We start from the raw sequence: 23,413 nt of genomic DNA, 5'->3' as shown, positions 1-23,413 counted from the left end.
CCTACCAACTAACCCTACACCCATTAAAACCTCACCACTATGCCACTACTTGGCCCTATCTGATCCTAAACCAGGCTGGCATCCTGGGAGCAGTGGTGTAAAAAGTACCAAATTGTCATACATGAGTATCAGATACCTTAATAGAAAATTATTCAAGTAAACATCACACAGTAAAAGTCTACTTAAGTCTAAAAGTATTTGGCTTTAAATATACTTAAATATCAAAAGTAAATGTAATTGCTAAAATATACTTGAGTATCAAAAGTATGAAGCATTTCACATTCCTTATATTAAGCAAACCAGATGGCAAAATGTTCATGTTTTTGTAAAATTAACAGATAGCCAGGGGCACACTCCAACGCTCAGACATAATTTACAAATTAAGCATTTGTGTTTAGTGAGTCCGCCAGACCAGGGATGTTCTCTTAATAAGTGTGTGAATTGGACCATTTTCATGTCTTGCTAAGCATTCAAAATGTAACGAGTACTTTTGGGTGTCAGGGAAAATGTATGGAGTAAAAAGTACATTTTCTTTAGGAATGTAGTGAAGTAAAAGTTGTCAAAAATATAGTCAAATACAGATACCCCAAAAAGAGAACTTAAGTAGTACTTCAAAGTATTTTGACTTAAGTACTTTACACCACTGTAAACGAGTATATTTTCATTACGAAAAATAACATTATTAACCGGTTCTCAAGATTTTAAAATAACAGTTCTGTTCCAGAACACTAGAGATGACTTTCGTTGCTGGTTCTGTTGCCATTCCTCCAAAAATGTGGTTTTCTGTTCTGTACCCTGACCCGGTCATGATGTAGCTATGATAACACAATGCATACATCTGCACGTCACTTGGGGTGCATTCAAAATACACAATGTTTTGGCTGTATCAGAAAGGGTTTAACACTGGAGAGAATTTGCCAAAGCTAAATTAGTTTAATCATAAATGAGAAGTCTACAATGAATTCAAAGCAGTGTAGGTAGTTCCTAAGTCGAGTGTCCGGTTTCATTGACATTGATTGTTGTTAATAACATTTTTTTGTATTGAATGCACACCTATTGGACACACCTACCAGGCAGCCAATCTGTCATATCATTATCCATACACTTCAGATTTCTGTTTAGATTAGGAAAAGTCTGAATATGTTCATTTTTAGACCATAGCTAAATATTGTCCCAGAGACATCATATACACACACGGGGAGAATCTTAATTACATACCCTGTGCTTCCTTGTCTCATTCTCAAAACCCATTGGCTTTCTCATCCAGAGGTCCCGCCTCTCTGACCTCCTCCAATGGGTTTTGAGAACGAATCGAGAGAGGACGTGAGAGGATTCAATTGAGACTCTCCCCTGTGGTCCAAGGAACATCATACAGTAATTATACTTCATGGCAATGTCAGTACATTAACACTAGATGGCAGTCTTGTTTCAATATACCCTGCAGCTTGATTTTACCATCAAGGCTGGCTCTTGTGTTGTAATTAGGATTCATAAAAAAAATAAAAAAAACCTTCCTCTAACTCTAATGTTCATTATAACATTTAACATAAGATGTGACAATGTATACATCTTCACAGCAAAATATATTAACAGTGAGACAGTAGGTAAGCGTGGTTGTGTTCCTAATGGTACCCTATTTCCTACATAGTGCACTACTTTTGACCAGAGCCTTATGGGCCCTGGTCAAATTTAGAGCCCTATAAAAGGAATAGGACTGTGAGGCCTAGGCCGTAGAGGGAGATCAACTCCATTGAAAGTTCATTCCAAGCTCAGATGTCATTGTTAATCTCACATTTTAGAATATAACCTTTCTAAGTATTCTAAATTAAGTTGAAATGGGCAACTGTACCAGCTCTACTCCCGAACAACCTACATTAAACTTACAGATCAAGCTTTGTGATTTGGTGTGATGCAACTCAAGAGACAACAAATACAACAACAAAAAAACACACTTGATTGATTCACCATCCTTAAAAATAGTTTTATAATTCCACCAACCACCTCTACAATCTTAAAAGCTAAAAGACCTACAACATTACATTGAATAACATAGCAAACAATGTATGAAAATGAGTACTACAAATGTCTATTTTAAAGCAGCCCAAACAGCTGAACTATGCCAGTTATAGACAAACAGCTAACTACAGCAGAGAAAAACTCTGAAATTAATCATTGATTAACAGTTTGTTAGAAATGCAAGTTCGTCAAACAAAATGGGTATATAATAAATCCCAAGCAAACGTATTGCTCCGATTGTGGCCCATTTATCAAAAATATGCATTTGTTCGATATCAGACACATTTAAAAACTCTAGGAGTCCTATTGTGTTGGTGAAACATAGATATGCATAACAGAACTAGTGGTCACCCACCTCAGGGCAGGCAAACCACCTTCTATTGATGGTATAAAGAAGCGGTACAAGTACCACACAAGCATTAGGCACAGTCCCTGAAGACATACCTCTCAAGCACAAATTCAGAAGCAAACTGAAGCGGTGGCACCAGCCCCATAGCACCAGTTAGGAGAGTTGAATCCTGACAGGCAGACAGACTCAAGCCTTTCCTGCCCCCAGGCATGCATAACCATCACATTAGTTGGATAACTGAACTGGGGAACTGAACTGGGCCACAGCCAAGGGGAAGTAAAACATTGATGGTATGGTTAGCAAAGGGCTAGGAACATACTATACATGTATGTTCTTAGGCTAGGGGGATCCAGAGCAGCAGAGCAGTCAAGCATGGTCAGTGTTCACAGATCAAGTCTAGAACAGTATGATTCTCCATAATCAGTCCAGTGTAGGCACTAAGTGGCTCTTTAACAGCGCACAACTGCAGCATGTAGGACAAGGTAACCAACCACCGTTTTAGGATATGTGACTCCTTCAGGATAAGTATTTGTAATAAAAATGGTGCAAGAGACATTTTAGATGGGTACAGAATTATGTTTGATCCAGACTCCATTTCCTGAATATGGTGTCTGGTGTGAAGAAACAATAGGTTACATGCGTTAAAATGTGCACACCTCAAACTACTGCCATTTGGGTATAAACCTAACAAATGGATATGCAGGAAGGTATGAAAATAGTACTTTTACACAACGGTTACTTTATAAACAACTTCAGAGACATTAAGATGACATGGAATCTTTGGTGTTCAGTCAATATGATCCGAATGAAATCTTTAGAGCCCAACACAAACATTGTCTACATACAGAGGGTGCTACTGCTCACAACTGTGGATGACTGGCTCAGTTATATGCTTGATTTTACATGGAGTATATGGTTATATCACAGTTTAAGATATATAGACTAAATCTTGTTTCAACAGCAATGACTTAAAACATCAAGAATGATAAGCTTTAGAACATGTACCCAAGTAAAATCAAGATAAAAAGGTAATTCAATGATGAAAGGAGTGATGAAGGATAAGACAAAAAAAAGGTAAAAGGAAAACAAATGTCTCAACTGTCGAGCATAAAATATGCTTATTAGATAAAGGACTAAAATATAGTTAAGGAAAATGTATTATATGGCCATGGACAGATCCTTCATTAGGCCAGAGCAAGAGACCCAGGGTTCAGTGTGTTTGTGACAAGAGCCCCACCCACCCTTATCAGTGCATGTTTGCACATATCTGCCCTGAGCGACAGAGACCAACTGTCCTCCGTATTGGATTGAGCATGCAATCCATACAATCCTTTGACAAATCCCTGTGCTGGAGAAGAGATGCACCCACCTCACATTTTCTGTAAAATGTCTGTCCACTCCTTTCTGGCAAAAATAAGCATCCAGCATCCTGTAAGACATTAGTACTCTAAATATATATTAATTAATTTAAGAAGAAGTCTCAACATTTCTAAGTACCCTATGGAAATAAGTCAGTAAGTCAGAATATAATGTATACAGGTTTGTGCAGATATACCTGGGAAATAAGTTTTAAAAACAGCACAGTAAGGTCTCGGTTCGTTTTGCATATGGTTCGCCATTATCTTCCGTGAACAGTCTCTGGTAACGCAACATAAAAACAACCAATTCAAATGACACAGTAGATCAGATGAGAAACAGCGATGAACGGCTATAGTCCCCCTTCCCTTTAGATACCTCAGACGAGGCACCATCAAGAGAAAAGGGAGGACTGAGGACATAACTGAGGGGCATGGACTTTGACTGGGACAAAGTGGCGAAAACCTAGGGCTCATTTAACTGGGGTGATGGCCAGTCCAGGCTACTGAGGCCAGTGAACCATATATGGACATTTATTTGACTTTAGACTACATCTAAAGCCCTGTCGCTGAGGGATTTAGCTTTCCAGACATAGACAGACTGGTAGGTCAAGTCCTTTCTGGAGTGTTGTAGCAATGGAGTTCTGATTCTGGTGAGAAGAGTGCAAATTCAATCTCGATGTTGTATAGATTGTTTTTTTCTTCTTCAGTTGGACATGCCCAGACCAGCCTTAGCAAGTCAATCAACCCCCTTTGCGATACGTTGCACCATATTCATAGAGGCTCACAGCCTGACAACACAGAAGATAGTTCCAGCGAGGCTGCAGTGCAAGTCCACTGCGTGTACTGTAATGCACCTTTACTGTGGCCCCTTCACTACTGAATCATGAAGCCAGACTGCGGAGCCATGCGAGGGGGAGGCCTCTGAGGCAGGGCAGGGGGGTACTGAGACACAAAAGGGTGCTGGTACCCAGGGTTGACACTGAGCAAAGGGTGGCCCGCCCTGGGGGGGATAGGGGGGTATGGGGTGGCAGGGTAGGAAAAGACAGCAGGCTGGGGCTGGGGGGCTACAGCTGGGGGTTGTTGGGCTGGAGGTGGAGGGGGGGCTCTCCTGGGCTGAGGCACTGGAAAGGGGTTGTGGTTGTTGGCCTCTGTGTAGAGGGGGGCTGGCCTGGCTGAGACCTCCTGAGGATGGGAGCAGGAGACTGGGACCCGAGGCAGCTGTCCACCCTTCAGCACCATCTCCTGCAGCTTGTCAATCTTCACCCTCCTCAGGTGGGCCAGCTTCCTGTTGCTCTGGTACGAGTCCATGAAGGCATCCAGGGTGACGTCCCCGTCCAAGAAGGAGTCCGCCATGTTCTGTTTAGAAAAGAGGGACGGTTTAAAAACATTCCAAGAAAGCAGTCTGGAGATTCCATGCACACCTTTTATAGAAAAATAAATAAATAATAAAGTATAAACAACGTGATGAATAGATGTGAGGATTCGACAGTAACAAAACTAAAGAACAAATGTGAGGTGTTCCCCCAACTTGTAACTAACGGGACCAGATTAATAAACCATAAATGGATAGGCCCTCATGGCCACAGCGGAAATAAAAACAGGAACGGCAGCACACAGTGTTTAAACTGATGTCGCAAGACACATTGGGCCATCCTTTGACAGAGAGAGGTGTTGTAATGCTGCTTACCTCTGTCTCCTCTTCAATCTTGGCTCCCTCTGCCTGCAATAGAGCAAGAAATGTGTCCAATGAACTGTTCCCAGAGCTGTGGTCTGTGAGCAGAAGAGAAAAAATAAATAAACAATCATGTCAGTGACAACACTTGGAAATATGTGGTCTGAACAGAGGAGAACGGAAAGGACAAGACAAAAGTTGACATTTTGTTTTACGACCGCAACTAGAATTAATCTCAAACAGTCGCCTCTCATAGTCACACGACTGTTGAAACTGTACTGCTGAAAATAATGAGTAGGCCTCAATAACATGAGACACTGACTCACATGATGACTGCTACAGAAGTATGAGGGAGTATTCAACCAGTGAGCAGGGAACACACACACAGCTCCATATCCAGCCGTCACTCATTCTCTACAACAACCTCTGACACCAAAACCAAGGCCTCATTACGAGTTGCCAGGATAGAACCACTCTGAGCAAAGAGACTGACTGTCTTTCATAATGAGTGGTGAACTGAAATATATTGGGGCCTGTGTCTGTAAATGCACCCTACTCCAAAAATAGTGCACTGCTTTTGACCAGAGCCCTTTGTGAGTATGGGGTGCTATTTGGCCCAGTCAGGGAGTCTCCAAGGAATCTGAACGATAGGCCAGCCTGGTTTCTGTGTTGAGTCAGTCTGCTGACTGAAAGACAATACCAGCTGGAGCTGCTGGAATTACATGCAGGACCGGACACCAAAGCAACCAGATCACACAGCAAAACTCTAGGTTTATGATCCCTAACCACTAGTGTGGTGCCAATGCCAACTCACCAACACTGGACAAATCATACCTTACAGAAAGACAGAACTCATGTAGCCTAGAAGACGAGAACATGAGTGGTTGGAAAAATGTGTATGCATTATTTTTTTAAATCATATCTGTTATTACAATGTTTGTGTAATAACAAAATAAGTATGTATGTGTAAACCCATTTGACTTGTCAGAATAAGACAGATCTGAGCTATACATCAGGGAGCTCCAGCAAGAACGACAGAGAGACAGATAGAAAAAGAAAGACCGATCGAGAAAACACGGTAAAGCATAGACAAAGGCCTGGCCCCCTCCACCTCCCTGCGCAGTGTCAGATAAAACTGGCTTAATTTAACCAGCTTCCCCGGGCATGATGCAAGGCGTTTCACAGCTGCCCCAGCCAGCGGAGTGCACCCACTCACAGTGAATGACCACACTGACAGAGAGAGAACTACTGTCTGTATAATATCACAGGAAAACAACTTTTAAAACAGAGAGGACAGGGAGGGGAAGTGGTCATCGGTCCAATTGACATGACTGAGATCGTTTGATATGTTTGTGAACTAGACATGTTCCAAGTAGTGTATTAGAACCAAATCCAAGCGTACTTTAGGTGTGAGTTGCAGAGTGAAGTGTTAGGAGGATAGAAGCTCTTCCTCTGGCCCAGCCAAATGACTCTCTCATCCCCTCTCCACTCTAATGAGACAGACTCACACGAGCATCAGCACTCCTCCACACAATGGAATGATTCTCCACCTCTGAAAGACCAGAGTGGAACACACACACAGTTTGGACCCAGGGATCATGAGACTGCCATTTAGTAATGGATACAGACCAGCCTCCACTGACAGTGAGGGGGGAGTTTTTGGCCTCTCTTCCTCTCGCTCTTTCCCTCCCTCCCTCCCATGCTTTTTTGCCCTCACACGCCAGCAGCACAACAGCCCGCTGTTGTACTAAGGGGCAGGGGGGCACAGTCTGTCCTGCCATCCTGGTCCCCACTCACTGCCACCTTAGAGAATCTTCTGAAGCACCCCTGTTGCAGTTGCTATGGTGGAGGATGGAGGGAGTCACTGTATGCAAAGGAAACACACAGACCAAACAATACTGGGTTGATTCTGCCGTAAGACCATGCTTTTCATCTGGGTCACATGGCTGAGTTCAGTTGCTCCCAGCGCTGTGGGCTGTCTCCCAAATGGCACCCTATCCACTATATTGCGCAAAAATAGGGTGCCATTTGGGACACAACCCTGCTCTGTCCTTCCCATGCAGATGCACTACGGCTGCTGCTTACAGCAAATCCACAACTAGGACAGCCAGCGCCAGCCAGCACACAGGGAAACCGGTATCCTACATTTGACAAAAGCACACTTGCCATCAACAAACAAATGGCAGGTGGCGAGGTCTTCCGTGATACAACAGTCACACAAGTAGAGCATGGGAATAGAAGTCCAGGCATTGTCATCTCCCGTCTGGACTACTGCAACTTGCTGCTGGCTGGGCTCCCTGCTTGTGCCATCAAACCCCTGCAACCATCCCAAGTTCTCTCATGTCACCCCGTTCCTCCGTACACTCCCCTGGCTTCCAGTCGAAGCTCGTATCCACTACAAGACCATGGTACTTGCCTACGGACCAGCAAGAGGAACTGCCCCTCCCTACTTTCAGGCTATGCTCAAACCCTACACTCCAACCTGAGTACTCCGTTCTGCCACCTCTGGTCTCTTGGCCCTCCCACCCCTATGGGGGGGGGGGCAGCTTCCACTCAGCCCAGTCCAAGCTCTTCTCTGTCCTGGCACCCCAATGGTGGAAGCAGCTTCCCCCTGAAGCTAGAACAGCAGAGTCCCTGCCCATCTTCTGAAAACATCTGAAACCCTACCTCTTCAAAGAGTATCTTAAATAATCCCGCAGCATCCCCTCTCACACCAAAAAAGAACATGTATTTTGTGAACTAACACTCACACTTTAATTTCTAGCTCTGACTTTACTGATAGCTACTTTGAGGAAAAATGTACATATTAGAACTGTGATATTTGGTTGTCCCACCTAGCCATCTTAAGATGAATGCACTACGTCGCTCTGGATATGAGCGTCTGTTAAATTACTAAAATGTCAATGTAAAAGCACAATACCATCTACTGTGTACAAAAGGAGGCAGAGAGAGACAGAAAGCCTGTTCAGCTACAGGAGGGTAAATGGCAGCCTATGCATTGAGGAGGGCCAAATCACTGCTCTTGTGACTAGAGGAGAATACAAAGACAAACTAACTTTATCAGTGAGTGCTACATCCACAACAAACACTGAAGTGAAATGTTGGCATGCTGTTTGGAGGGGGCTGCCTGGCAACCTTCGCATCATACCAGGTCATAAGTATCAGCAGTCAATTTATTCAGTGGCGTAGGATGCACCCCCACAGGCCCCGCAAGGCAGGGGGGATCCCAGATAGCAGATGAGCACGTCAAATGTAACACAAAATGTTTAGAATTACAGGAAATTAACTTTAAAACTGCAACATTTTCTCTCAGCCTCATTGCAAAATATGTCAAATAGCATGAGATTAGCTATTAGAACTGTACATTTTTCTCTCTGACCCATTTAAAAATGTGTAGAATTGCAATAAGTTAACAATATTCCTACAAAACTTGCCTGGACCTTAAAAATGAAATACAGAAATATCTCATTTGCATAAGTATTCACACCCCTTTACTATGACACTTCAAATTGAGATCAGGTGCATCCAATTTCCTTTGATCATCCTTGAGATGTCCCTACAACTTGGAGTCCACCTGTGGCCAATTCAACTGTTTGGACATGATTTAGAAAGAAACACCTGTCTAGATAAAGGTTCCACAGTTGAAACTGCATGTCAGAGCAGAAACTATACCATGAAGTCCAAGGAAGTGTTCATCGACCTCCTAGATCAGGGATGGGCAACTTTGATGGTGGTGGGGGCCACAAAAAAACAGAACTCCTCATGGGAGCCACAGTGGCTCATGGGTCTACGTACTCACATCCCCCAGAAGGACAACAGTCTCTATAGCACGTCACCAATCTGGGCTTCATGGAAGAATAGCCAGACGGAAGCATGATGGGGGTTTGCAAAAATGCACATGAAAGACAGAGCATAAGGCAAAAGAATCTGTAGTCGACGAGACAAACATGTTACTATTTGGCCTGAATGCAACGCACTATGTTTGGAGAAAACCAGGCACAGCTCATCACCGGTCTAACACCATCCCTACTGTGAAGCATGGTGGTGGCAGCATCATGCTGTGCGGATGCTTTTCTGTGGCAGGGACTGGTAAGGATCAAGGGAACATTGAATGGAGCCAAATACAGGCAAATCCTTGAAGAGAACCTGTTTCAGAGTGCAAATGACCTTAGACAGGTGCGAAGATATACATTCCAACAGGACAATGACCCCAAGCATACAGTCAAAGCAACGCTGGAATGGCTTCAGAACAACAATGTGGCCCAGCCAAAGCCCAGACTTGAATCCCATTGAAAATCTGAGGAAAGACTTGAAGATTGCTGTTCACTGCTGCTCTTCATCTAACAAGGAAGAATGGGAGAAAATCCCCAAATCCAGATGTGCAAAGCTGATACAGTCATACACAGACGACTCAAAGCTGTAATCGCCGCCAAAGGTGCTTCTACAAAGTACTGACTCAGGGGTGTGAATACTTATGTCAATGAGATATTCCTGTATTTCATTTTTAATACAATTGCAAAACATTCTAAAAACATGTTTTGACTTTGTCATTATAGGGTATTGTGCCCCCCCCCCCCCCCCCCCCCCCCCCCCCCCCCCCCCCCCCCCCCCCCCTCCTTCAATTCAATGCTGGATCCTGCTCAATACTGGCAGAGATGAGCTACTGCGGGAGGGGAAATTAAACTGGGTTAGGGCCACTATATGGGCCTTCTGATGGGAAAAGCTGGAGAAACTGGTCAGGTCTGTGTGTCATAATCCAATGGAAGAACAAACAAGAGGAAAATATTATGCAAACTCACAAACTACGCGCCATGACAGTAAATTACAATGTTCAAAAGCTCAAAGTGAGTTGTCAATTTGGCAATCCGGGTAATAGCATTGAACTTCTTCAAACCGTCAAGCCATCACACAAACCATGTCAACCAAAATAAAAGCTTATCATATCAACCTATTCATGTCAACAGTCATGCATTTCAAATTCAAATATATAAATTCAAACCGTAAGAAAGCCTCATCTGAGCCAGAATGGACAATAGGGCAGGAACCTTAGTCTTGTTTCTGTAGCGTGTATTACCTAGTTTAACATATATTACCTAGTTTGGATTTGTGAACCTGGTAGGCCTCGAAGCTCTCCTGTAGGGAGCTGTAGCACTTGGTGAGCTGGCTCTTCTGGTGATTCAGTCTGGGCTGCAGTTGAAGGTTCTGCTCTGCCAGGCTCCGGTTACTGGCCAGGATCATCTCCTTGGTCTGTTGCACCTCATGCATCTACAACATACAAAGGATCACACAGACATTGAGTATGATTATATGAATACAATAATGCGATTATTGTAGATAGTCAGATAAATACAATAGATTAAAATGTTTGCAAGAAGAAAGATTTCCCTAATAATCCTGTTTACATGGACACATCTGGAAAATCAGGCTACCTGATGGCAATCAGAAAATCGGCAATCAAAATAAACATTCTACCACAGTGACCATGTTATTTTTGGGAAGCATACTTGATTCTGAGTTCGGATATACAGTATAAAGTTTGCAAGTAATCATATTCTGTTTTTCTGAACTACACTCACATAAGGAGTGCTAGCACATGCGCTGATCAAATACACCACTGGAACGCCGATTAAGATGTTTACATGTTATTGCAGCGCAATGGGTGTAACTTTTGTTGACAATTTCGATACCTTTTGGAAACAAAACACATTTTATAAGGAGGATGGGATCCAATAGCATAATTTGGGTTGCTAGATCCTTTCACAGCATTATAAGGCTGCATTGAGACAATGACTTATCAGTGACCCAAGCCCAGCTCAGTTAGTCCCTACCATTGTATCGATGAGTTGTCATAATCCTACTACAAAAGTACATTATACCAGGGGCGTTGGTAGACACAATATAAGTAACCTATTTTATGTTCCTCTAACTGCCCTGAATGCCTCTGCTGATCCTACAGCTATTGTTTGCAGTAATCAGGTGCCTATGAACCAGAGTTATATTGTTAGCACTGAGGCAGTGTATTCTAGTAGGAAGCTCACTGTGTGCAGCCCACCTTGCAATAACAAAAATAACATGAGCATGTAAACTTCTGCTAAGCTTCCCAGTAAAGCAATGCAAACAATCAAGCATCCCAGTAAAGAGCTAAAAATAGCCCACATTAACATATTTAGCTTAAGAAACAAGATTCATGAAATGACTAACTTGGTAGTAACCGATAACATTCAAATTCTGACTATCTGAAACTAAGATAATACCTTCAACGATACAATGGTAGCAATACATGGTTATAAAACCTACAGAAAAGACAAATGCCAATGGAGGTGTTGATGTTTATATTCAGAACCACATTCCTGTAAAGCTTAGAGCGGATGTAATTTTAAATACTGTTCAAGTAATATGGCTACAGGTTCATCTGCCTCACCTAAAGCCCATTCTTGTGGGAAGCTGCTATAGACCACCAATAGCTAGTCAGTATCTGGATAACGTGTGTGAAATGCGCGATATCAACAGAGGTATATTTTCTGGGTGAATTAAATATTGACTGGCTTTCATCAAGCTTTCCACTCAAGAAAAAGCTTCAAACTGTAATTAGTGCCTGTAACATGGTTCAGGATATCAGTCAAGCTACCAGGATAGTAACAAACAGCACAGGATTTAAATCTAACGTGTATTGATCACATCTTTACGACTGCTGCAGAAATTTGCTTGAAAGCAGTATCCAGATCCATCAGATGCTGTGATCACAATATAGTAGCCATATCTAGGAAAACCAACATTCCAAAGGCTGGGCCTAATATAGTGTATAAGGGGTCATAAAATACTATTTGTAGTTATTCCCATGTTGTTGATTAGAGGTTGACCGATTAATCGGAATGGCCGATTAATTAGGGCCGATTTCAAGTTTTCATAACAATCGGAAATCGGTAATTTTGGACGCCGATCTTTTTTTTTTTTACACCTTTATTTAACTAGGCAAGTCAGTTAAGAACACATTCTTATTTTCAATGACGGCCTAGGAACAGTGGGTTAACTGCCTTGTTCAGGGGCAGAACGACAGATTTTTACCTTGTCATCTCAGGGATTCAATCTTGCAACCTTACAGTTAACTAGTCTAACGCTCTAACCACCTGCCTCACGAGGAGCCCGCCTGTTACGCGAATGCAGTAAGAAGCCAAGGTAAGTTGCTAGCTAGCATTAAACTTATCTTATAAAAAACAATCAATCATAATCACTAGTTATAACTACACATGGTTGATGATATTACTAGTTTATCTAGCGTGTCCTGCGTTGCATATAATCAATGCAGTGCGCATTCACGAAAAAGGACTGTCGTTGCTCCAACGTGTACCTACCCATAAACATCAATGCCTTTCTTAAAATCAATACACAGAAGTATATATTTTTAAACCTGCATATTTAGCTAAAAGAAATCCAGGTTAGCAGGCAATATTAACCAGGTGAAATTGTGTCAATTCTCTTGCGTTCATTGCACGCAGAGTCAGGGTATATGCAACAGTTTGGGCCGCCTGGCTAATCGCGAACTAATTTGCCAGAATTCTACGTAAGTATGACATAACATTGAAGGTTGTGCAATGTAACAGGAATATTTAGACTTATGGATGCCACCCGTTAGATTAAATACAGAACGTTTCCGTATTTCACTGAAAGAATAAACGTTTTGTTTTCGAGATGATAGTTTCCGGATTCGACCATATTAATGACCTAAGGCTCGTATTTCTGTGTGTTATTATGTTATAATTAAGTCTATGATTTGATAGATCAGTCTGACTGAGTGATGGTAGGCACCAGCAGGCTCGTAAGCATTCATTCAAACAGCACTTTCTTGCGTTTTGCCAGCAGCTCTTCGCAATGCTTCAAGCATTGCGCTGTTTATGACTTCAAGCCTATCAACTCCCGAGATTAGGCTGGTGTAACCGATGTGAAATGGCTAGCTAGTTAGCGGGGTGCGCGCTAATAGCGTTTCAAACGTCACTCGCTCTGAGACTTGGAGTAGTTGTTCCCCTTGCTCTGCATGGGTAACGCTGCTTCGAGGGTGGCTGTTGTCGATGTGTTCCTGGTTCGAGCCCAGGTAGCGGCGGGGAGAGGGTTGGAAGCTATACTGTTACACTGGCAATATTAAAGTGCCTATAAGAACATCCAATAGTCAAAGGTATATGAAATACAAATCGGATAGAGAGAAATAGTCCTATAATTCCTATAATAACTACAACCTAAAACTTCCTACCTGGGAATATTGAAGACTCATGTTAAAAGGAACCACCAGCTTTCATATGTTCTCATGTTCTGAGCAAGGAACTTAAACGTTAGCTTTCTTACATGGCACATATTGCACTTTTACTTTCTTCTCCAACACTTTGTTTTTGCATTATTTAAACCAAATTGAACATGTTTCATTATTTATTTGAGGCTAAATTGATTTTATTGATGTATTATATTAACTTAAAATAAGTGTTCATTCAGTATTGTTGTAATTGTCATTATTACAAATAAATACAATTCGGCCGATTAATCGGATCGGCTTTTTTTGGTCCTCCAATAATTGGTATCGGCGTTGAAAAATCATAATCGGTCGACCTCTATTGTTGATGTAAATAATTTGTTGGTCTGTGGTGTGTAATGAGGAGCAACCAGACGCAGCACTTGACACATTTATGAAATTGCTAATTCCAGTTACTAATAAGCATGCATCCATTCTGAAAATGACTAAAAATGGTTAAATCACAGCGGATTGATGAGGAATTTAAAAATTGTATGGTTGAAAGGGATGAGGCAAAAGGAATGGCAAATAAGTCTGGCAGCCCAACAGATTGTCAAATGTAATGCAAATAGAGAAATCATGTGACTAAACTGAATAAAATGAAGAAGAAACTATACTATGAAACAACGATAACTTATATAAAAGAATCAGAGTAAAAAGATCTGGAGCACCTAAATAAAACTTTGGCCAAAAAGGCAAACTCAGCTCCTTCATCACAAAACCCACTGATATCGCTAATTACTTTAATGAATTTTTTTCATTGGCAAGATTAACAAACATAGGCATGACATGCCAGCAACAAACGCAGACACTACACATCCAAGTCTAACTGATCAAATGATGAAAGACAAGCATTGTAATTTAGAATCCCGTAAAGTGAGGGTGACATTTTTTGTTGTTGTCTATAAACAATGACAAGCCACCGGGGTCTGACAACTTGGATGAAAAATTACTGAGGATAATAGAGGACGATATTGCCACACCTATTTGCCATATCTTCAATTTAAGCCTATTAGAAAGTGTGTGCACTCAGGCCTAGAGGGAAGCAAAAGTAATTCCGCTACCTAAGAATAATAAATCCCCCTTTACTGGCTCAAATAGCCAACCAATTAGCCTGGTTGCCAACCCTTAGTAAACTTTTGGAAAAAAATTGTGTTTGTCCAAATACAATGCTATTTTACAGTAAAATAACTGACAACAGACTTTCAGGACATTCAAGAAGCACAGCACTTAAACAAATGACTGATGATTGGCTGAGAGAAATTGATGATAAAAAGATTGTGGGGCTGTTTTGTTAGACTTCAGTGCAGCTTTTGACATTATCGATCATAGTTTGCTGCTGGAAAAACTTTACACCTCCTGCTATACTGTGGATAAATAGTTACCTGTCTAATAGAACAGGGGGTGTTCTTTAATAGAAGCCTCTCCAAACTAATCCAGGTTGAATCAGGAATTCCCCAGGGCAGCTATTTAGGCCCCTTACTTTTTTCAATCTTTACTAACAACATGCCACTGGTTTGAGTAAAGCCAGTGTGTCTATGTACAGTACCAGTCAAAAGTTTGGACACACCTACTTATCTTTTTTACATTGTAAAATAATAGTGAACACATCATAACTATGAAATAACATATGGAATCATGTAGTAAAAATAGTGCTAAACAAACCAAAATATATTCTATATTTGAGATTCTTCAAAGTAGCCACCCTTTGCCTTGATGACAGCTTTGCACACTCCTGGCATTCGCTCAACCAGATTCATGAGGTAGTCACCTGGAATGCATTTCAATTAACAGGTGTGCCTTGTTATAAGTTAATTTGTGGAATTGCTTACCTTCTTAATATGTTTGAGCCAATCAGTTGTGTTGTGACAAGGTAGGGGTGGTATACAGAAGATAGCCCTATTTGGTAAAAGACCGAGTTCATATTATTGCTAGAAAATGCTCAAAATAGCTAAGATAAACGACAGTCCACCATTACTTCAAGACATGAAGGTCAGTCAACATGGAAAATTTCAAGAACGTTGAAAGTTTCTTCAAGGGCAGTCGCAAAAACCATTAAGCGCTATGAGGAAACTGGCTCTCATGAGGACTGCCACAGGAAAGGAAGACCCAGAGCTACCTCTGCTGCAGGGGATAAGAGTTAACTGCACCTTAGATTGCAGTCCAAATAAATGCTTCAGATTTCAAGTAACAGACATCAACATCAACTGTTGAAAGGAGAATGCGTGAATCAGGCATTCTTGGTCAAATTGTTGCAAAGAAACCACTACTAAAGGACACCAATAAGAAGAAGAGACTTGCTTGGGCCAAGAAACACGAGCAATGGACATTAGACTGGTGGAAATCTGTCCTTTGGTCTGATGAGTCCAAATGTGAGATTTCTGGTTCCAACCGCCGTGTCTTTGTGAGATACAGAATAGGTGAACGGATGATCGCCGCATCTGTGGTTCCCACCATGAAGCATGGAGGAGGATGTGTGATGGTGCTTTGCTTGTGACACTGTCGGTATTTAGAATTCAAGCTACACTTAAGCAGCATGGCTATCACAGCATTCTGCAGCGATACGCCATTCCATCTGGTTTGCGCTTAGTGGGACTATCATTTGTTTTTCAACAGGACAATGACCCAAAACACACCTACAGCCTGTGTAAGAGCTATTTGACAAAGGAGAGTGATGGAGTGCTGCATCAGATGACCTGGCCTCCACAATCACCCAACCTCAACCCAATTGAGATGGTTTGGGATGAGTTGGACCGCGGAGTGAAGGAAACGCAGCCAACAAGTGCTCAGCATATGTGGGACCTCCTTCAAGACTGTTGGAAAAGCATTTCTCATGAAGATGGTTGAGAGAATGCCAAGAGTGTGCAAAGCTGGCATCAAGGCAAAGCGTGGCTACTTTGAAGAATCTGAAATATATTTTGATTTGTTTAACACTTTTTTGGCTACTACACAATTCCATATTTGTTATTTCCTAGTTTTGTGGTCTTCACTATAATTCTACAATGTAGAAAATAATACAAATTAAGAAAAACCCTTGAATGAGAAAGTATGTCCCAACTTTTGACTGGTACTGTATGTAGCTCAAAAAAAATAACGCCCTCTGGGGCTTCTACTATAATTCTAACTAAATTTGCACAAACTGATAGCGAAATTTCAGACGCTGTTAGCTAAATGCTAAGCGAAAACAAACATAACTAATTGCAATGACTCGAGTCATTTTACCACATGACTCGGGTCAGTCTCATCAAGCTACATGGACAGAAAAAGCGAGTAGCTTGGGCGTGAACAGCATCATGTGGCCCAGCTCTGAAAATGAATTAACTAGCCTAATAGGCAGTAGAACACTTCTTCCAAAACAAATGATCTTGTCATGGAATGACAGAAGCCAGCCAGCAGTGTGGACTTGGGCTGCGAGTGGATGGGTATGAATGGTGACAGAGAGAAAACAACATTTCAGACAAGGCCAGAGGCTAAGTGACTTCATAACCACTGTGCTTCACTGCTTCCCACACTGTACTGCCGTGACCTGAGCTGACCAAACCATACAACCAACTAACTAACTTCTCAGAACCGTGTCTCAATAAGCCACTCCAACGCAGTGCACTGGAGAAAAAAAATAACTTCCTTAAATAGTGTCCATGACTGCAGGCTTGTTCTGTCAAACCCCCCCAAAAAAACACTATGTTTTGCAGGGGAAGGAAATAGTTAATGACTGGCTCTCCACTTTCTCTGTACAGTGACAGAAGATGAGGAACACATTTAACAGGGGAACACCAAAACTGTCACACCAGACTGAGTGTGCTGCTCAACATATTCTTTTTCTTCCTATTTAAGATGCCATATAACATAATGACGTTATTATGCTGAAGGCAGAGGCTTTTAGCTGTGTGGGGATTGAGTACAGCGGCCATATCTGTATCAAGCGGCTCAGAGTTGGTAGGGGTGCTGATCTAGGATCAGTTCAGCCTTTTAGATCATAATTAATATGATTTTATGGACAGGGAACACCTAATCCTAGATCAGCACTCCTACTCTGATGCTTGATAAACACACATACAGCCACAGAGCTCAGAAGACCAGAGGCAGCATCACACCCAAACAGAGGCTTTCATTTGGAGCCTCCTCTGGAGCTCAGTCAGGGCTCCAGACTGTGACCATCTAGTCACATTGCAAGTGCACTAAGCCATTGTAAAGTTGTTTTTTTAGGACATTTACTGTTAGATTAATACATCGCAACTAGCAGTAGGTGTTATATTTAAGGCCAGAGGAGGTGTGGTATATGGCCAATATACCACAGATAAGGGCTGTTGTTACATCATCCTACAATTCTCCTCGAACCCAAAAGTAGAGATAGTTCTAAATAAAAATGTTATGCTCTAAAGTGTCAAAAAAATTATAATCTAAACACAATATAAAGCCATCTATTAACTCACTGTAATCTAAAATATCAATAGTATATGGTTATGAATACCCCTTCCTTTAATGAAGGTTGAGTTTCACTGATATCATCAAGGCCCTTTTTCAGCCTATTAGCATAGACATGGGCTAGTAACTTAGTCAGTTGCCAACAATGTGATAGGTCTCCAATTGTTCAAGTAAAGAGAGTTCTTCTTTGGTTTGGGCATAAAAACTATTAGTCCCTGTCTCAAAGATGGAGGTAAAATAGGATTAGCAATACCCTCTTTGTAGACCGAAAGCAAGAACCTTCTAATATCAGGCCAAAAATGTGGATAGACATGATACTAGCAGTTTGGTGGCTATGAGTAATGGCACATCCCCTCGTTTCTCTATTGCTAGAGGAATTAGACAGGGTTGTCCAATCTCCACTCTTTTATTTATTGTAGCCAACAATTTACTGAGAATCGAAAAGGGATCCGTATCTAACAAATCTGAGAATTTAAAAGGGATCCATATTTTTGGTAAAGATATAAATATCAGTCAATTTGCAGATGATATTGCCCTTTTCCTCCCTTGGCTATTGACAGAATCAAGAAATGTTCTATGGCCTCTGGGTTGACTCAACCTTAACAAATGTGATATCATGCCAATTCATTGCTGTGACTGAAGTCAACATTGCCTCCCTACCTGTTAAAAACAAAGTTAAATATTGAAGAATTGTTATCACAACAAAATGTTTCAGAGAATCTTTCAAAATTGATAGTATAATTAATTCCATGAGAGATTATTTAAATCAGTGGCTGCAACGTGATGACTCAAAATTGAGTTGCGTTCTTTTGTGCAAGACTGATGGTTTATCTAGAATAATTTACCCAAGTCAATTCCTTTTTCTAACAACATAAAAAAGTAAATTCTGTTAGATTTATTTGTAGGAATAAAACACATATTTGGAAATCAAAATTTGTGAAAGACTATGATCATGGATGTTTACTTATTATTGATTTTGAGTCGTTCGTGGGTACTTTTAGGATTAAATGGTTGAAATTGGTCTGTCTAATCCTACCTCTGTGGTATCATATCCCTAAAAGCCTGTAAAAAAAAAACTTGAAATGTGATTTTGACCCACCAAAATTACCTGTGAAATTATCAAAGTTTCACCAGCAAATCACATTTTTCTAGAAAGAGATTAAAATTGATAGGAAATTCATTTTCAAAGGCCTTTGGTTTGACAAGGGTATTAATTGTATCATTAGAGTTACGATCTAGCTAATGTGTTTTGAGTTTCCACTTCCTCATATGGTGAATAACCACAAATTGAATTAGGCCTATATATAATATTGTAATATTAATAATACACACAGATGAAGGCAAATTCATCTCTATTGAACCAAAAAAACTGAAAATTCTGTAGTCCTATTTTGGCCCAATTGTTAACCCAAAATTCATGACAAATCACTGGATTAGGTTGCATATCTAAATATTTTGAATCATGAATTCCTGTTTGGACATGTTGGAACTTATTTATTGAATACCATCTCAGTAGTCTGTCACTTCTTAATAAAACATTGTGAATGACTTTATAATAACTTATAAGATGATGACTCAAATGTATTGTGTGACGCTGCACACATTTTTTGAGGGGGGGGGTTCCACCTAATCATGGCCTGGTCATCACCAACTGAAAAAGTTAGTAGGGGAAAAGGTTAGTCTGGAGCCCTGTCAGTCCAAGAGAACCCAAACAGGGAGTGAGATAAAGAGGACATGTCTCAATGTCAGGCCTGGTATAGGTCTAGTTACATATCACAGTCTCTTATTCACTGACTGATACTGGCTTACACCTGTGGTTACGTTATTTTACTTCCTCCGGTCTCTAACTACAATCACATCAAAATGGTGACAATGTTTCTCTTCTCTACAGCTCCACTGAGAAAGAGGCTTTGCCTGCTGAGACACTGATCATGGAAGGAATTCACATAGAGAGGCTGAATGACTGTAGACAATCAGCTTAAACTCAAATTAACTTAGAATTTGTACATTTCACATGTTAAGTTAATCATAAGATACACCATGTGGTGATAAGACAACTAGGTCACCCAGCACTCTGGCATCCAGATCCTCCCTGTAACATTTGTTCAAAGGGAACTTTCCTTGCTTGATATGCTATTCTTAGCTGGATGTGTTGAGTTGAAAATAGTGTGCAGTTTCTGCTGCCTGATCAAACCAAGGCCAGTCTGGCAGCTATAGTCACCGTCTGTCCCTGACTAACATGCACCACACACACACACTCCACACATGCCATTAGAGAGCGCAGTAAAATAATAATACACAGAGTTAACTTAGAACAGTAGGTTTATATCTACTGGTAGGGCACAACTTAGTCTACACCGGTTGTTTACGAAGCATGTGACAAATATAATTTGATATCAATACGTATGAAAATGTATGCACTCACTACTGTAAGTCTCTCTGGATAAGAGTGTTTGCTAAATTATTAAAATGTAAATGTTGATTGATGTCTGGCTGCCAGACAAACATAAAACAGTCAGTATGTAGCCTATGATACGAAACCAAGGTAAACCAAACAGAAGAGACTCGTGTAGATTCAGACTGAGATTATTCTTCATCTCAAATAATAAGAACAGACCACATTTAAATGTAACCCCATTTGCACACAATAACTGCGCCAGCGAGGGCGTTTCCAAATGTGTTAGCTAGCCGGAAGTGTACACGTGTCTATACTTACAGGTATGCATTCAATGAATTCTCAATCCTGGAGCAGTACACAGTGTACTTACTTACTGTACTGTACCTGCTCAGATTACATTCACATGTTCAGAGCTGTGACAGCCAGCAGCTTCGCCTTTGTCCCCTTACAATATACACACAGACATCATATGATAAAGGTGCAGAACTTCCCAACTTACTCAATGAGGTGTGTCCTGAGTTAGTCAGAACTGCCTTTTCCAGTCATTAGGAGCACTTCTCACTTATCTCACTGTGTACCAAATGGCACTCTATTCCCTACATAGAGCAGCACTACTTTTGACCAGGGCCCTGGTCAAAAGGGGTATAGGGAATAGGGTGCCATTTGGTACACAGACTATGACTAATTCCCTCCACTGCCAGGTCAATACACCACCCTCTGTAACCTGTAATGACATAGCTGAAGGTCCATGGTTGGTAACCTACAGCATTAGCTCTGTGATATATAGCCCTATCGGCATTCAACTCCAATGCCACAAACTGTTGCTGCATCATACAGAGTAAAACGAAACCATGGTCAGCTAGAATCAGATAGAGGGAGTAATAAAAAAGAAACTTGGGACTATAAAAAGCTGATCTCTGATGATAGCACATTGAGACAAGCAAATCAATGCTTGCTGGTTTCATTGATTATTTTACAATGTCAGTTAAAGACCTTACAGATTATAAAGGCCTAGATCCATCTGTAGGAAAGGAGGATTCTATGGAATTCATGTCTAGGAACCAAGTAAGTTCACCCTCACATACAGTGGGACAGCTAGGTTCTTGTTTTTTGTGTGATACTAGAAGTCCTGACCAAGGAGGACTGAAAACTTAAGCAATCATCAGTATTAAGCAGTGGAGTAGTCTACATTCAATATAATCTAACAAAGTACTGAAAGTTATTATGTTTTGTTGAGCAGAATGCCATGGCACAGTTTGCAACTAAGTTATTTAGCAGCTGACGACGTCATCCTTGTTGTCATCAGTGTCCTTAAAAATGGCCAGTTGTGGTCATATGCATTTATTTACTAACAAACTGTGTTCGGGGCAGGGTTCCCCTGGGCTAAAAAGGATGCTGGTTATACAAGTGAAAATTTAATATTTTTAGATCGGGCGCATGACCATGACTTCCGAGGCATTGCACCAATTTAAACAAAAATAAGTGTGAATGCCTGCCCTATTGGGTCTTGCAATGGACGTTTCCCACAGATCCTTTCTGACCAGCTGAACTGAACTGTATGTCATGTCATGTCATTGCTGCAGCTTGGCAACATAGGGTACAGTATTTTGCTTTGTCACTCACCAACCACAATACTGGACTCCCTCCCCAGAGAGGAAGTACGTATTTTTACTATTTTCATTACATGTTGATCATGATGAATCTAATACCAAGACAAACATGGGAAGGATTCTGCCCATTTTAACTACAACATTGTTGTCATGTTTCTTGTACTGTCAATCACTGCGAGTGTTTTTGCTTATTACGCTGTAAAAAATGCAAACTGCACCAGTGCTTCGATTCTACGAAACGTCTCGAGTTCCAGGAAGGTTACTTCGAGTAAGAAAGCAACGTTCTAAAAAGGTCGTAAAAGAGCGTAACACACATGACATCGAAATAGGCTACTCTACCTCCCCGAACATAACTGAGGTAAATATATATATATTGGGAAGTATGTCATTGTTCCGCAAATTCTTAACTTTCCCTGGAGGCTTCGTTGCCTACCCTACAAGCTGGCGAAAGCTAAACAAAGGGCTTGACATTGAAACAATGCAGCAGAAAACCCAAGTGATATAGTCATAGTGTTATAGTGGCTTACCTCTTCCATTTCTTGGACAATGCTGTTGAGTTTGTCATCATCTTCAAGCAATTCGTTGAGCTGTGTCATCGAGTACGAACTAAACTTGTTCCCAAAACCAGACATTTCTGTCACAGCTGTGTTCCTCTCTTTGCCTCGCGGATCCTTTCGGGCCTTCACTTCACCGAGTTCACGCGATCCGGAGAATAAACAACAGCATCAAGCTAGGTGACTGGCTGAAGATACAAAAAAAAAAAGCTAGAGTATCACCGGAAGCTGTGGGTCTCTAGGACAGGATTGGTGGGGATTTGACATCATACCAAAGACAATACATTACAGAAAGTATAGTTGTTGGGTTTTTTTTATATATGAAAATAAAAGTATAGTTATTTTAAGTTTCTTCAGAGAAAATATAAGTGTAGTGACATCTTGTTTCTTTTTGTTATTGTGTTGTAATTTGAAATTGTAAAAATAATAAGAGAAAAAGTACAGTATTAGTGTTAGGTTTAGAAATGCTATGATCTAAATATACTACAGTCAGAGCCATCTCTGCTACAGTAAAACCAATAGGCAACAACAACCAATATGTTTTCAGTAGCCTAGTTCAGAATGACAGTCATATCTTAGTTCAATCAGTAAATTCACATTTAATTGTGCAAAATCAAGAATCAGACAGCATCAACATAAAATGTAATCTATTGAAAATCAGCAATGATAGTGTCATAGTTTGAAGATAATGCACTTCCCATTGATTTGCAAAGAATTCAAAAATAGTCTCCAGCGAAGGCACCTCTGTCCTGA

General features: G+C 41.0%; 1 protein-coding gene across 1 annotated transcript; it reads right to left on the bottom strand.

Moving 5' to 3' along the window:
• Positions 1 to 1,956: 1,956 nt before the first annotated feature.
• LOC120063357 (vacuolar protein sorting-associated protein 37B-like) lies at positions 1,957 to 22,854 on the bottom strand. Its single transcript, XM_039013695.1, has 4 exons — positions 22,634 to 22,854; positions 10,489 to 10,660; positions 5,411 to 5,493; positions 1,957 to 5,079 (listed from the first exon to the last, which is right to left on the bottom strand). The coding sequence occupies exons 1-4, from the start codon at positions 22,736 to 22,738 to the stop codon at positions 4,597 to 4,599; spliced, it is 843 nt and encodes a 280-aa protein (XP_038869623.1). The 5' UTR covers positions 22,739 to 22,854; the 3' UTR covers positions 1,957 to 4,596.
• Between the last annotated feature and the right edge of the window lie 559 nt (positions 22,855 to 23,413).

Source organism: Salvelinus namaycush, chromosome 18 (genome assembly GCF_016432855.1).
Source record: "Salvelinus namaycush isolate Seneca chromosome 18, SaNama_1.0, whole genome shotgun sequence".
Classification (NCBI taxonomy): domain Eukaryota; kingdom Metazoa; phylum Chordata; class Actinopteri; order Salmoniformes; family Salmonidae; genus Salvelinus; species Salvelinus namaycush.
Note: the sequence above shows the minus strand (reverse complement) of the source record. Positions and strands in the feature narration are given on the sequence as shown.